General features: G+C 41.4%; 1 protein-coding gene across 2 annotated transcripts in view; it reads right to left on the reverse strand.

Moving 5' to 3' along the window:
* wscd2 (WSC domain containing 2) overlaps positions 1 to 16,837 on the reverse strand; it is a 101,429-nt gene that overhangs the window by 47,383 nt on the left and 37,209 nt on the right. For both annotated transcript variants that reach the window (XM_017716699.2, XM_017716701.2), the window contains exon 3: positions 2,561 to 3,607. In XM_017716699.2, coding sequence (XP_017572188.1) covers positions 2,561 to 2,918 — 358 coding nt within the window. In that variant the 5' untranslated portion in view covers positions 2,919 to 3,607. The remainder of the gene's footprint in view (positions 1 to 2,560; positions 3,608 to 16,837) is intronic.

Here is a 16,837-nt window from a genome sequence, read left to right on the forward strand (position 1 = left end):
TTAAAAGCTTACATTATTTGTTATCCTTGTAGCTCCAGTACAAATCTAAAGAAGCAAATAGCCAAATAGGTTTGGCCCACTACTCCAAAGAATGGATAACATTTACTCATTCTTCTCAGTTATTAGCAATTTACATAGTTTTCCACAGAATCTAGACGATAACCTAAGACAGGTTTGCCCAACACAGCTGGCTCTAATGTACAGATACTAGTAACGGTCTTTCTTACCTTGTTCTTGTGATAGTTTAGATTTGGTGCTATACTTGCAGGACCAAGCACCCCTGATCTACAGCATGTTTGCTTTTTTAGTTCTGTACTGCAGCTATGAAGCTAACAAGAAGTGGAAAGTTATATTGCACGGTGCTAACTGTATGCCTAAAATATCACACATTTGAATCAAACAGTTTTTATAGAGAACAGTTTCAGGAACCGCATTAAAAAGTCTATTTGAGTTCAGTTAACAACTTGGTTGGATGTATGTGATTAAGTATTTAGCTATTAGTTCGCACAGTGCTAACTGATGGCTATAAACTAAAAGCTTTTTTGATAGCTGCTCTGGCCATTAACATCATTTTTCCAGTACAGAAAGAAGAGAACTTCTAACACCAAATGTCTTGGATAGCGTAACTGTGTGAATTTTCCTTTAAACTATTCCTTTAGTGTGCCAGAAACAGATTTATACCGTACATAATGATTGCTAATAACTGAGAAGAAGCAGTAGACTTGAGCCATCTTTTGCAGTGGTTGGCCAGACCTATCTGGTGCCCTAGGGGCCCTAAACCACTCTAATACCTGGTCAACACTGTCCAATGGACAAGAAGCCTGTTGTTACCCAATGGATTTAATGTAAGTTATCAAGTCCCCACGAAAAGGTATAATTAAACATGCAGATACAAAGGAAAACCTGTTTGTTAGCTAATGATGTTATTTTGCTTGTGGTACCATTCATCCTCAGAATGGTAAAAGAGCATTAAAAATTTGAGAGTGGGTTTCAGAGAGGTGGTACCCTCTTTTCAGACAGATTTCAATGCAATCCAGCAGTGGAAGTTTAACAAAAAGAACATAGCTGGCCCCTCAAGATCACTGGTTTGGATGGGTTGAAACTTTGGAATACAATGATAAAACTTGGCTACCCACAGAAATCCAAAGCACCTCCACTATAATGGCTGAACATGTATCATAGTTTTTATGTAAAGTATATGGACCTTGAGTTGTAACTCACTCACTCATGTTGAGCATGCATATGGTTTTTCTTAATGGGCGCTATTACCTTTGGTATGCATCACTAAAAGAAATGAAACTGCTATTGACCCACATCGGGTGTCATTAACACATGTTGGATCTCATTAATAAAACAGGAGGGTAGTTTATTAGCCAAAGTATTTGCTATGTTCACTATTATTTAACGTTATTTCATATGTGACTTTTATTCACTGTCTTAATTCTGAAGACAACATCAGCTAAAGAGCAAAGAAAGTTGCCTGAGCTTTAGTTGAAGGTGTATGTGTGTGTGCACTGTTAAGTGACCGTTATAAGGCCCACAACAGGGAAATTTAACCTCTGCATTTTAACCCAGTGAAACACCATATTCACACTAGTGAATGCACACACTAGAGGGCAGTGAACACACTTGCCTGGACTGGTGGGCAGCCCTATCCACGACACACAGGGAGCAATTGGGGGTTAGGTGCCTTGCTCAAGGGCACTTCAGTTATGGACTGTTGGCTCAGGGGATCATACCGGCGACCTTCTGGTCACAAGACTGGCTCCTAACCTCCAGCCCATGACTGTCCAGAACCCAGAATCAATTAATATTAGTATTAATTTTATATATTGTAATTATATTTTTAGATACTGAGCAGTCTGGCAGGAACTGAGACATAAAACAGGAAACCAGGAGCACCAGTGTCTCCCTTGTTAAGTAACCGCCCGTGCCAGGAATCACCACTGACCCTTTGAATGTATTCTGACCCTTCTGCTAATGTATTGTTGCCCAGGTAGATGAAATGACATGTACAGGGACATCCTTTCCCCGCAGACACCACTTCATTATAGACCCAACTGCTGATTTCCATTTGAATATTGCCATTTGTTCCAGTGACTCTACTGACAATAGTTGTGTTACTGAATATCATGCTGTGGCGCCTATGCAAATAACTAAATGTACCTCTGTGTAATGAATTACTTTATTATTCTGTTGACTAGCTGAGACAAAACCCTAATTTTCAGAGGAAAATTCCCTACATTTTAACCAGGTAGAAAAATGTGTTCAGTTCAATGTTTGGCTTTTCATAAGCAGCTTTCCAGAAATGGAGGCGCAGCCCCTAATAAGTGTCGCCAAGGGCAACACGATCAGATAATCAGACAGACTGCAACCACTTTCAAGCATGAATCATAAGCTTAGCGTCCAACATTACCGCAGTGGTTCTGGTAACTGCTTCATTTGTTTTGATTCTTTTTATGCATGAACAATACACATATTGAAATAGAATGAACTAGATTACATTTTGAACCCAATTCATTCGCCGTCAGTAATTTCATAGTCATCAGCCTTTTCTTACCTCTCCCGTCCTCTGTCTCTTTGGTGTTTTTCCCTTTGGCACCTCGGCTCCTGCTGCCTGCGCTGACCCACGCCGGGCCGTCCTGCCCGTTCCCCTTCATCCAGGGCGGCCCGAACCTAGCAGCCCTCCGTGTGTCCTTAAACACTCTGCCGATGAGCCCCAGACCACGGCTCTCCGAGGACAAAGGCCCATTCTCAGCCAAGGTGAGCGGGTCACGGCCAGCCTGGCCACTGTCACCGGAAAATCCAGAGTGGAGGAAAACAAGGCTGCCGGCAGTGAGGTAGAGAAGGATGAAGGAGAAGAAGCGGACGGGCTTCCGACGGAAGTAGCGCTGGATCTTCAGCAGGGCCCTGGCCATGATGGAGCCTCCAGCCGCACACTTGGGCCTCGAACAAACATGAAAGGGAGAGGAGCGAACGTTCCTACAAAAACGTTCCACAAGGTTCCCCAAAATTGTCCAGGATTTCCTCTTTAGCTCCACAGACTGAAGTTGCTAAGGGACGACATTGAGAGCATTCACCTCAAGCTGTCTGTCGGTCAACTAAAGAACAGAGTTAACAAGCCAACAGGAAATGTTCCACAATGTTCCCTAAAATTGTCTGGATGCAAGGGGTTGGATACTGAGGGCATTCAACTGAATTCAGCAACTATATGGAATCAAAATTCAACGACTTGAAATGGAGTTGAGAATAAAAACTTTCTTAAAGGGTCTCAAAGTGCCCTGTTTTGTTTCCTCTTTAGCTCCATGGACTGATGTTGCTACAACTAGGGCACTGGAGAGCATTTGGCTCCAGCTGTTTGTCTGCAGTCTAAAGTCGACTAAACACTTCTGTCACTTCAGGTGTGACTGTCCAGTGACTCCCTCTACGTCCAAAACGATTCAGTGGTGGAGGCCATGTTGAGAAAGATGATCCTCTTTGCTGACCGAAAGGTGGTAATTTCACTTCTGTTATCAGACTTTCTCTGTCTCGAGGCTTCGTTTCCCACCGAGCCGCCTGTCAGTCAAACCACTGCTGATTCACTTCTGAGTCATCTCTTGCTTTCAGACTGAAATGGAGAAAAAGAAAAAAGAGAAGTAAGGAACTCTGGACTTTCTCTGGAATCTTTTCCTTTGGTTAGGCTGCTTTTAGCTTCGGACTATTGTATATACAGAGTGATTCAAAAGAATTCATCCAATTTCAAAATGACTTATTTCACTCGTAAATCATTACAGAACAATGCAATAAACTGTGAATGGTTTAAATGAGCATAAAGTTTATGTAATTTTACAAGTGCTCAGTATGAACCTCCTCCAGCTGCACAGACAATGTCAATACCATTAGTCAAATTCATTCTATGCTCGACTGAGCATGTTGGGTGTCACTGTACTCACTGCTCTTTCAATGCAATTTCAGAGATCATCCAGTGTTGAGGAACCGATGACGAATGCGCTGACCTGTTGGAGGTTCACTGCCGAAAATCATGTTGCAGTTATTACAGGTTCACTCTTATTGAAGTGGGGAACACAAAATGCTTACTACTCAGGGGTCTCCATCTCCTTGCAGATTGAAATGAGCCATCTTCCGGTGACAGTCAGAAACTCTATGAACCCCTCATTCGATTGGTATGTGATTGGTTCCTGGACGCTTCATGGTTGTAAAAATATGCCGCTTTGAAATTGGATGAATCTTTTTGAATCACCCTGTATGATTACTCAAATAATATATTACTATTACCCAAGTCAAGTTCGTGGAAGTAGAAAGAATCAGTGCAAGCAACTGCGTTTTGATTCTATACTGAAACAATGAAGTCTCCTACATTGTTGGCAGACAAGCCAGTGCATTCCTGTGAATGTTTTTCACATTTGGTTAGGCAAAAGCAGTAGTGAGAGTCTTAACTAAGCACTAAATTCTGCATGACAGAGTGCAACAGTAACGCAAGATCCACACTGCACTGTTGTATAAGAGATCACAAGGACAAGAAAGTGGCTTCCCACTTTCAGACGGTACGTGGTTTTGCAAACATATTTTGGAAAAATATGTTTTGATCTCACCACAATTTGTCTTTATCAGAAACGACTTCTTTGTGCTTCCACTCATTGGTCACTGTTTGAGTTCCCCCTACCTTATAGGTCCTCTTAAAAAATTGTACAGATCACTTCCTTCATCACTGGTCATTTTCCAGCCACAGCTGCTGTCAGATCTCATTCAGGTGGTGCACCATCCTCAGCGCAGCAGTAACACTGACATGGTAGTATGTATGTAAAGTGCTGATGAGCTTCGATCTTTGTACACAAGCAAACTAGGTCTCTGAGTTAAAGGTCTGTAATAAAGTGGCCAGTGAGGGTAGTTCTGAAAATGTGACATTTTCACTCCACATTTCCATCCCACAAACAGAAGTTTGAAATGTCAAAGTTGGCTCCCTAAAATTACTCCACAATTCACTTTTTGCTGCATGCCAGGATGTCCTGCTACAAAAAGAAACAGTTTGCTGTCCTCTCCCTCAGCCCTCTCAACACTGAAAGAGCCCCATTGGAATAAAAAAATTACTTTGGATTAGCATTTACTAAAGCATAGTAGAACTGTTGAGAAAATCTCTGGAGACCAGAGATTTGAGACCAGAAGGGGAACGTTATAAAAGTGTTTTTTCGTTCTGAGGTCTCTTAAACTAGTCAGACTTCTGGGCACAGTTGAAGTTGTGTGTGTGCATGTGTAACATAAGTGTAGTGCCAACACCAGAGCCAGTTCATGGGAGTATAAAGACCATTTAAAGGCTTATTCAAGGAGAGCATGCAGACCAATTTCACTGCAATAACAGAGCCTTCCAAACAGCAAAACCAGTCCTTACTCACCAGCCACTTTTCACGAAATATCTAGCTTGTACTTCCACTTACTGGCCACTTTGAACTCCACCTACCTTATGGACTTACAATATAGGTGTACACTTACAGATTGTAGCCCCACTGTTGTGAGGCACAAGCGAGTTTAGCCGATTTACTATCGGGAATCATCGTAAACAAACTGCAGTGGCTATGAATTTGGAATATAGTCCATGTTCTATATCAATCCCTACACATAGTGTGGCTTCAGAACATTTTACAGCAGCTGGAGGCAAGACTTTTCTTTTATGTCTTGCTGTCATGCTTGCTAAACCGATAAAGCCGTGCTGCAGCCTCCTACAGACAGAACAAGCTTCTTTGTGAAACGCTGGCTCAAGTGACTGATGTGGTTCCATCAAAGTTGTTCAAAACTAAAAGAGAATGTAATATAACCCAACCTTACAATAATAGTACTGTAATAAGGTTACAGTTAAATTAGCATGCAGGCTAACTTTAACACAGTCAGCATAGATCATTTTATTACTTAAAGTAATTTATTAAAGTAATTAATGTGCAGTTTTACCAAACCACAACAAAAAAGTTAGGCTCTCCGGTTTGAGCAGAGCTCTGAGTGGCATTGCTACATTACTTGCCATGTTGAAACAACAGGTTACTAGAGAAAAGCGCTGTGATTCTGAGAGTGAGTGTATATTCAGTATAGGATAATAGCAGAGTTGAGGTCCACCTTCCTCTTATGCATGCTGAAAAAACAAATTGGCTAACCTCATGATACTATCTGCGGTGCAATTGGACAATAGTATGTGTACACAGGTCTCACAGGTCTAATGCACACATCATCAGCCCGTTATAGCATCTACCTAAATCATCAATACTGTCTAACCACAGAACTCCTGTTGAGATACTGGAGAAATAGACTGTGTTTACATGCACGCAATAATCCAGTCATAATCAGATTTTTTGCAGTTATCCGATTATTCAAATGGTCATGTAAACTCCAATCTAGAAAATCAATTAAGAAATCCAATAAAGACAGCTGGATTTTATTTCAGGAATTCTCATTGCATGTAAACTCTTACTCAGATTTCTTTTGGATTTCTAAGTCAAACACTCCTGCTGAAAACCAAACATGAAATAAAGGATTCAAATATTCTTCATCTTTTAGGTGATGTATGTTCCTGTTTTCAGGAGGTAAAGTGGCTCAATGTTTTAAAAAAAAAAAAAAAAGCTGTGGCATTAAGTTTGAGTTTTACATTACGTTTAGGTCACGTCATCTTCTGAGTTTATTGGCTGGTTGCAAAGCAGAAATCTGATTACTGCCTGACTCATATAGACCTGGAGTTTCCCATTATCTGTTTACTCAAGTGCATGTAAACATGTTGATCAGATTTCTGACAAATTCAGATTTTCTGCAGTTACTCTATTATTAAGTACACACCCATACATTTAGCATTTTCCAGAAGATATATCACTGGCCTGTGATGTTATGAGAAATTAGAGTAATCATAGTAAGTTCGCTTGTGATGTCCACTTGACCTTTCCGTTAGTTTACAAGAACTTTAAGTTTGATTTCCATGCACTGATAAAGAGCGAGAGAGAAGACAAACTCAGTCTCCACCTCTAACTCTCCAAGAGCAAGGTGAAGCTACAAGGTAGGGCTTTCTAACAAAGTGGACAAACAGCATAAAAAGGGCACTCTACAATATCATCTACAACATCTACAATACCATCTACAACATTATACGCAACATATACACGCTGACTTTTTTTCTGGTCATACACCGACCATCTACTTTTCAACCATTTCTGAAGGGTACATTTTAAAAACTGTAATACAGCTTTGCTACAAAAAGGAACAAAATGGATCAAGTAAAAAGGTAAGAGCAATTTGCTGCAGATGGCTCTGGCAAATTTTCAGAGTGCACGTTATTCATGCTATTTGATATTTTCCCTGCTTCATTCTCCTTCAGGCACAAAGGGAAATGTCACAATCACACATACACATTTATATCCAGAGTTGAGAAAGATGCCATGGAAACAGTCCCTTTTTATCTGCGCTATAGCATGGTCCTTGCTTAGCAGGTATGAGGGTCCAGTTATGCTCCACCATAAGGGTCCAACATATGTCTCTGTTTACAGTTACTGAAATGCATGTGTAGTAATCAGTCTCATTACTACATTACAGGTGGTACAGTACTTGTAAGCTCCACCTCTAAAGCTGTTGAGAACAGACATTGGGACATGTGCTTCTAAAACCACTGCAATCTTCTGCCTAAGCTAGTGCTTTAAGTGCTAGATTGTGAAATAATGATGTTTAACTCTGTGGGACCAAACACAGAGGTGGCATTAAGATTAAGAGACCCTTAATGGTCCCACAACAGGGAAATTTCACCTCTGCATTTAACCCATCCGTGAAGTGAAACACCACATATACTCCAGTGAGCACACTTGCCCGGAGCGGTGGGCAGGCCAATCTGCAGCACCCGGGAAGCAGTTGGGGGTTAGCTGTCTTGCTCAAGGACACCTCAGTCATGTGTTGTCGGCTCAGGGGATCGTACCGTCGACTTTCCGGTCACGAGGCTGGTTCCCTAACCTCCAGCCCATGACTGCCCCACTGGCATGTGAGTTGATGCTTTTCTTGTCAAAAAAAGGCAAAGCAAAGTAAAAAAAGATACCTCCTCTCTTACGATTTGTACTTCGATCGATCCCACAAAGGAATTTTCTTGCCTGACTATGACCTGCTTAGGACAGTGGGGGGAGGATTGTGCCTTGCCCATGGGCTCAACCAGCTATACCTAGTCAGTCCTGAGATTTAAACCCACAACCTTTGGATATTTGCCTACCACTTGACTACCAGCCACACCAACCTTTGAACCAATTACTGAGGTTATTTCTTGAAAGGTTGTTATTAGAAATGTTTAGTATTAGTCGATTTGCTGCTGTGAAGTTAGATGCACATTTGATGCCCAGCCCTTCATCAGTGGTCAGTATCTGACCACACAGTTGCTCTTGGCTGGAAATCTTTGGTTAGAGTACCACTCTCAAACTAGCAGTGACACTAAAAACCCTGTGCCTGATACACTCATACCAGCAGAGAGAAAGAGCAAGAGAGGGTCAGTGAGTCTGTCAGTTTGTGGACAAATTATGATCTGAGGATGTGGGCGTTTGCCAAGGGAGTGGGTGTTGGGCAAAAGCAAGCTAGCCAAAAAGAGAAAGTGAGAGACAGGCCGGAACAAGAGATGTGAGCCTGATTAAGAACGCAAAACAAATCACAGACTGACCCTCCCCTGAACTGGACAGGCCAGTCACTTCTGATTTGGCTACTGCTCAACGCACATGCCAAACAGGTCTGTGAATATTCAGTCATTCCAGGAATGCCACGGTGGAATTAACAGCGGCCACACGGACGACCGCTGTAGGTTACTGTCCTCAGGCCATCCCGTAAATACACACTTCATTACTGCTGGGCATTAGGCCATGCTGCCACAGCATTGCATTATGGGACCTTGCTGCAAAGGGCTGTAAATAAAACACAGCTCAAACACCCAGCAGGACCGCCCGCACTGCCATCACATTCTCTGCCCCTTGGATTTGTTCTCCGTAGGCAACTACCTTGTACTGGACCTGCTGAAATACAGTTTTCTATAAAAATCTACAAAAGTATGTTGCATGTCTCAAAAACTGTTGCAGCCAATCTGAGCTTTGACTATTGTTATAGATACCAGTATGACATACACTGTCAGAAACCACATAAGCAAGTCAGCTTGAGATTATTTAACCATCTTACTTGTTAGCTACATTAGCCTTGTAGCTCCAGTGCAAAACTACATGTAATTGCAAGTCAACTCAAAACATCATTCATTATGCATTGTGCATTATTTTGTAGCAACAACACCAACACTGAGGAAAATCTAAATGCAGTGACGTGCAAATGATTTAAACGTTATATTTAATTGCTTCAAAGACAACATATCAGATGTTGAAACTGAGAAATTCTACTGCTTTTTGAAAAATGTAGGCCCATTTTTAATTTGATGACAACAACACATCCCAATCAACACATTCCATTAAAAACAGACAGGATTCTGTGGTGGAAACCACTGCATGGAAACAAAACCCACTGTCTGTGAAAATCACCTTGTTGTCAGTGCACAGTTCAAAAGCCAACATTTATGATGTATAGGGGATGTCAAACCACATCCTGCATGCAGAGCCGGGTGCTAAACTGGCCTGCCTGCAGTTCAGACCTGTCACTGATAACATTTGGAGGGTTTTGAAATGAAAAACACAACAAATGAGCCCCAAAACTGTTGAGTAGCTGAAATAACATAACATTTCAAACAAGAATGAGAAAACATTTTGCTTTTAAGACTACAGCCATTGGTCTCTTAGTTCCCAAACACTTACAGAGTGGTGTTAAAAGAAGAGGTGATGAAACACAGTAGTAAACATGCCCCAACTTTTTTGGAACGTGTTACTGCCATGAAATGAAACAAGGGCATGTATTTAAAAAAAAAACAGTACAATTTCTCACTTTCAACATTTGATGTCTTTGCAGTATTTAAAAATGGTTTACATGATTTGCACATCATCGCATGAGATGCTGACAGCTGGGATAGGCTCCAGCACCCTGCGACCCAGAAGGAGAAGCGGCTTTGCGTGTGTGCATTATATGTTTATTGACATTCTGCACAGCATCCCAACTTTTTTGGAAATGGGGTTGTTGATTAATGGACAAAATAAGCTTAATCAGTAATACAATGTTATTTTCATCATGTGAATGCAGGGTTCTGAGGCCAACAGTGGTTGTATATTTACACTAATTACTGTAACCTCACACGTCATATATACAGTCAAACAAGTAGGCCAGTGGATTCTATCTCAACAATATGTAATATGCTAGCAGCTGGGATTTATCCTGGACTACTGTGGAAGGAAAACGTGTTAATTGTGTTAAAAATAATGAGGGAGTCATTTATTTTGGCTTCACAGCTGTTCACCAACAATGAACAAAACATGGTCAAAGTCTGGAGAATCTCTATGACTTGGTCTGCAGTTCTTCTGTTTTATGATTCTGATTTAGAATGTATGCATGAGAGGTAAAAACCCAATCTATGTTGCTTCTCATATCTCCTGCTGCCCACCCTGTTAGATAAATGTAACCTACGCTTCAATGAACTATAAAAAAGAGAAAAAACATCACAAGACAAATGTTTATAAGGGTAATGAATAAAACATTGTGCTTGCTCAGACTGTGAGAAATCTCCAAAAACAAATCAGGAAAAATGCGTTTAGGGAAAGAAAATGCTTCCCATAGCAAACTGTCTGCTGATCCGTTCCACATGTTTGTAGGGTTTGGCTCTGTCTCAACTCCTGTCAAACTTTTCTCTTTGCTGTCAGCCTGTCACCACAGGGGAGGCTTTGGCCAATGGCATCCTGGGAAGGCAGGTGGAGTCAATTAACGAGGCCCCCCCCATGCTCCTCGCCTTGCACTCAGAACACATTCTTTGATACGCTTGGGAAAAGAAATCAGGAAAGCGTGCAAACTTTCATCCCATAACTTTCTTCCTGACATTATTAGAAACCCCTATCAGGTCCCGCATGGAGCACAGTAAGGTTCCTTTACACCTACCTCAGTTGATGCAAACCTGTCAAATTTTTTCTAGTAGTCCGGGCCCATTTGGACAAGGGTGAAAACTCCACCCGTATGTGAGCGTGCAGTAAAATAATAAACCATTGCCCATCTAAAATAACGGGTCTCGGGCGGCTTCCAACTAAACCCTCGTTCAGTTCTCTGCAGCAGGGAATGTGTTTTTATGATGGTCCACATTAAACAAGGACGTTCCACATAAAAGCATGATTTTCTGCTTCTTTTAGCAGCACTTTAGCACTGTACTGCCCAAATAATCTGCTTGCTTTTACATTTGATTCTTGCAACACAAGCTGCTTCTAATAACAGCAGACAAGCAATGGAATAATAGCAGAGCAATGCTGTTGTTGTCGGCGCACGGGTTGCAGAACGCATTGCATTGTCGACCTAACTGATTACATTCAAATTGAAAAACCAAAGAAGCAAATATACATTAAAGTTTATTATTATTGCTTTGCCTGTGATGCATATAGACGTTAGGCGTCTTAACTTTCATGCAAAGTAAGATTGTCTTGGCTTCAAGTGGCAAATGTGAAAGTAACAGAGCACTTGAATCCCTACAAAATGTAGCTGTTGCAGCATGAAACCAACTGAAGAAAAGGAAACCAATACAAAACCCAAACTATGGTCCAGACCATAGCAAACGAACTAGGTGGGAAAACACCTGGGAAAACTCTTCATAAGCGCTCAGTTTCATACCACAGAGCCCCTCTTGGCTGGATGTTTTTAGTTGGCAGGCCACTCCCAACCTAGCAGTGGCACTGACGATCACTACTCAAATAATACCTGGACAACAGCGGCCTTTTGGTTTGAAATGGACCTCTGACGAATGAAGTAAAGGACAACTGACAATATGTGCGGCAACAAATGGGCTCCAGTCTGTAATTCTACATGTATACAGTGGATAAAGATAGATGGAGCTCATGCAGTGGCCAGTGAGTGGAAATACAAGACGGTGAGTGTGATATGTTATAGATATATATAGTATAGATGACCATCATGAGGCCAGGCTGAGCTACCGTCAGTGTAGCTAGGCTTAGTGTGTTTAGTAGACATGAGACCCATATGCACATATTGTGAGAAATTTCCCATTTAAAGAAATGTTTTATTTTCCAAGAACTTTATTCATGAGTGTATCTAATAACTGTGTCGTTACACATGAATAACACATGTAACAACACTGTACTGTTGATTCAGCCAATGTTAATTACAGAAGTAGAGCCTATGTTATTCCACATGTGTATCAGTGTTAGTTTTGCCTCATGTAATTACACTTCAACACAGGAACCTGTAGTGCAGTGTTAAAGTTACACTTTAAAGTAAGTGGACAGTTCCTGTGTAATTGATATGTAGTTACTGTGTAATAATGGAGGGGTAATATAGACATTGCTTTGGGGGAAATGTAACACATTTAATACATAATGTCAAAGTTACATTTTAAGGTAAGAGAACGTCTGCTGCTCTGTCACATTAAAGCTGAAACTGGTTACAGAGTCGCAGCACTAGCAACATAAATGCTAGGACAGCTGGCAGATACAGTGTAATTTCTTACCGTAAGTTATTACATACTTCCCTTTACTGCTGGAAAGAAAACCATCTGAAAAATATTGCTGTACAAACGTAATTACATTTTTATTACTACCCTTGTGTAATTACATGAGAGAGACTGGGCTGTTACAACTATTAAGATACACTTGATGAGGCAAAAACAGGTGATACACGTGTAATTATATAAGGTGTATGCCTGCGAGTCATCTGTAACAGATTAGTCGTTAGTAGTTACACTGTTGTTGCATATGATCACCTGTAACTACACAGTTATTACCACTCTTTTTTTTTCTTCTTAAACCATGACCATAGCAAAGACAGCAATGGCAAAGCAGAGGCTTGTTTAATGATTCTGCTCTGTAACCTGAAAGCACCAACTGCATGAAAACAAACGGAAAGAGAAACGCTAACACCACGATGGTCTGGGGAGCAAAACGTGTCAATGATTTATATAACGGGTACAGAAGTGACTGCTATAAAAAGCGATTCCTTCAGTCGCACCTCAACCTTCACTTTCTTGTGTCACTGGCATACATTCGTTTCTGGTAGCACTGCTAGTAAAAAAGCTGAGTATCTCAACTGCTATTCTAGTGCGAAAGAAAGGGCATAAGCTAATGGCTTTCACTCTCTGCGAGGAGCACTATTTGTCATACAGGGAGCTATTTCGGACTCAGCATGCATTGGCTAATTAATGCGAGCATGGAGACAGCATTGTTGAAATGATGAGGCATGGTGAGGGGACGGAGGCAGCTGCAGAATTAGTAGCACTGCAGAGGGGGAATGCTGCATTGCTGCACTGCATAATGGGGCTGATGAGAAACACTTACCCTTTGACTGCATGAGGCACAGCGATGGTGCTACAGATGAAGCTGTTTCTCATTTGTTGACACATTGTGTTTGTCTGGTGTGGCAGGACGGGCGCAGGGCATAACTGCTACACTAGGCAGTTTGCACAAAGCTCTAATTACTTGGGAGCTATCTGGCCTTATAATCTACAGTATTTGACTTGTTGCCAACCAATTTCTTTAAGACTCCTTAAAACACCCCAATGATAAAATTATGCGTGTACATCGATCAGGTGTAACATCGTGTGCACCTCCTTGTTTCTACGCTCATTGTCCATTTATCAGCTCCACTGTATAGCTGCACTTTGTAATTCTACAGTTACAGACTGTAGTCCATCTGTTTCTCTGATACTTTGTTACCCTGTTCTTCAGTGGTCAGGACCACCATGGGCCCTCACAGAGCAGGTACTATTTGGGTGGTGGATCATTCTCAGAACTGCAGTAACATTCATGTGGTGGTGGTGTGTTAGTGTGTGTTGTGCTGGTATGAGTGGATCAGACATAGCAGTGCTGCTGGAGTTTTAAACACCTCAGTATCACTGCTGAACTGAGAATAGTCCAATAACCAAAAATATCCAGCCAACAGCATCCTGTGACCACTGATGAAGGACTAGAGGATGACCAACACGAACTGTGAAGCAGCAGATGAGCTATCGCCTCTGACTTTACATCTAAAAGGTGGGCTGAGAAGGTAGGAGTGTCTAATAAAGTGGACAGTGAGTGGACACAGTGTTTAACTCCAGCAGTCACCACCAATACAGTCATTGCCGAAACATTACATCTCTGTAATGCTATGGCTGTTTTTGTGGTGACAAAATAAAAAATTCAGACATTTATTTTAATAAATATGAATATGAATGCAAGGTTTAATGTAACTCAGAGCAAAAGGGTTTTAGTCTACTCTGTCTGTTCAAAATGTCCAAAATGTGTTTTCAACTCTGAATTTAAACCAATTTGGTATATCTTCAATTTCAGACTGTAGTCAGTCTGTTTCTCGGCATAATTTGTCACCCCCACTTAGTAAAAAAAGGAAATAGACAGATTGGCAAATCAAAATTGGTAAATCAAACAAAGATGCTATCGTTGTTCTCAGAACAGTGAACTGGCCACCCCAGTGTCCAGATCTCAACATAACTGAATGAGCTCTGGATTACTTGGATCAAGGGAAATAGTAAATGCAACCAACTTCTGAGAATGAATCTTGGAGGTGCAGAAGATCCCTTCAGATTTCAAAGAATGAAAGCTATAATAAAGCCAAGGAGTAGATGGTATTGATCTCCTGCTGTCTGTCTCCTGCTGTCATCATATCACCTCTCCTGTTAATACTCACTGTGCCATATATCATAACCTGCTACTGTAATGACTCCTACTATGAACTTTACCCTGTATTATTGCTGCAATCTATCCATCTATCTATCTATCTATCTATCTATCTATCTATCTGTCTATCTGTCTGTCTGTGTCTATCTATCTACCTATGTATGTATGTATGTATGTATGTATCTGTCTATCTATCTATCTATCTATCTATCTATCTATCTATCTATCTATCGGTCTATCTATCTACCCATGTGTGTATCTATCTCTCTGTATGTCTATCTATCTATCTATGTATCTGTCTGTCTGCCTGTCTCTCTGTTTGTCTATCTATCTATCTATCTATCTATCTATCTATCTATCTATCTATCTATCTATCTAACTAAACATTGAAAATGTGATATTGTTTAGTTGTTGAGGGTTCCATGTAATTTTATGTTAAATACATGTTTATTGCTCTCTGTAGACTGTTTCCCTCCTCTGACCTCATGCATAACAAGCTATCTCTGTCACTTTTCATCCTCCCCACCGCGCTCTCTCTCTCTCTCTCTCTCTCTCTCTCTCACAGTGCCGTGGACGATCTTTCCGTTCCTGTAGTCTGTTCAGTAGCGTGGCTTTCACATCAAATTAAACTCTGCCTTCTGCGGCTGCGGCCACAATGGTTTACATGGTTTACGTTAAAATCCGCTGCCCTGGCAACTTCCCCTAACTGATCCTCTGTGTGTGTGTGTGTGTGTGTGTGTGTGTACAAGCAGCGGGTGCATGCTTTTAAAACATAACCCAGCCTATTTGTCCAATTTCACTGATAAAAGCTCTACATCTGCTCCACTCCATTCTCATTTGCTGAACATCCTACATTACATTAGCTACGGCACATTATAATACTCTCTCCTATCTATTCTGCTCTCAACTTACATAGCCCATCTGTCTGTTTTCCCTATGATATGTCGCACTTTGCGCAATTCCTCCTCATCTGGCCTCCTCCATCGTCAATGGGTTCTACAGACACACATACACACATCCCTCAGCCTGTGGTTTTCATGCTAGTTTTTTCACTCCGGGTAGGGGGGTAGATGCTTTGATCATGGCGTGTGCCAGTTACTGGCCCCACGCCAAACTTCAATTAATTACCCGGGTGCCCGCTCAAATGCCCGGACGGCAGGCGAGCAGTCTCTCACCAGTAATCCGCAGAGAGCTCCACTCTACTGTTTGATCCCACAGAGGAGGCCTGCATGCCACTTACAGCCATTTGCTCTGCTTGTCTTGTATGGGTGAACAGACCCCGCATTCATACAGACGCTCCGAGGCCGAAGACGGACCTGGGATCAGTTTCCTTCTGGGTAAACAGTGAATTCAGTCACTGCGTGCTAAAAAACCAGATTCATCCAGAAATGGAGCTTCTAGTTTGCATTTGCCAGGCACTTTATTCGAAAGTGCCTTGTAGTTCCACCTTGGTCCCGTACAGTTTGGCCATTTGTCGATGCACACTTTGTAGAATGAAGTGGGCTTGTTGAGTGCTCAGTTAAGCTGAAAGCCAGATTACATGATAAAGACTGTCAGGCAGTAGATCTACCACACAAGCAAATGACAACAGTCTGCTTGGGTCATCCATCACCAACTTGGACATCGCTGTGCCTCAGATCATTTATTTTGCACCTAAGATCACACGTTAAAGGAGACAGTCAACAAAACTTTACTTGCCAGTACACATGGATGTCACTTGTCATTGTATCTACCATCCAAGAAAGTATGGAACATGACGTTTTGTCTTATTCCCCTTTCGTAGAACGCATGTGAGCATAGAAACGGAAACATCCACGGTAAAGTGCATGTTCTGCTACTAGCTTCAAACATCTGTGTTACATTTAGAGAGCTCCCATAAAATGTAAACATTCACCACCATTTAACTTGGTGTTAACATAACACTGAAAACCCCATTAGTGGAAAATGGCATTATCATGTAACATGTAAAGAAAGAGCTACTTAGAAATGACTGCTGTGAAATGATATGCCTGCCTGGCACATGCTCATATATTGGACTATGTCTGACTCTCAAAACAAATAAACCTAGAAAGTCAAATATATGCGGTGTCTCTATGCTG

Source organism: Pygocentrus nattereri, chromosome 20 (assembly GCF_015220715.1).
Source record: "Pygocentrus nattereri isolate fPygNat1 chromosome 20, fPygNat1.pri, whole genome shotgun sequence".
Taxonomy (NCBI): domain Eukaryota; kingdom Metazoa; phylum Chordata; class Actinopteri; order Characiformes; family Serrasalmidae; genus Pygocentrus; species Pygocentrus nattereri.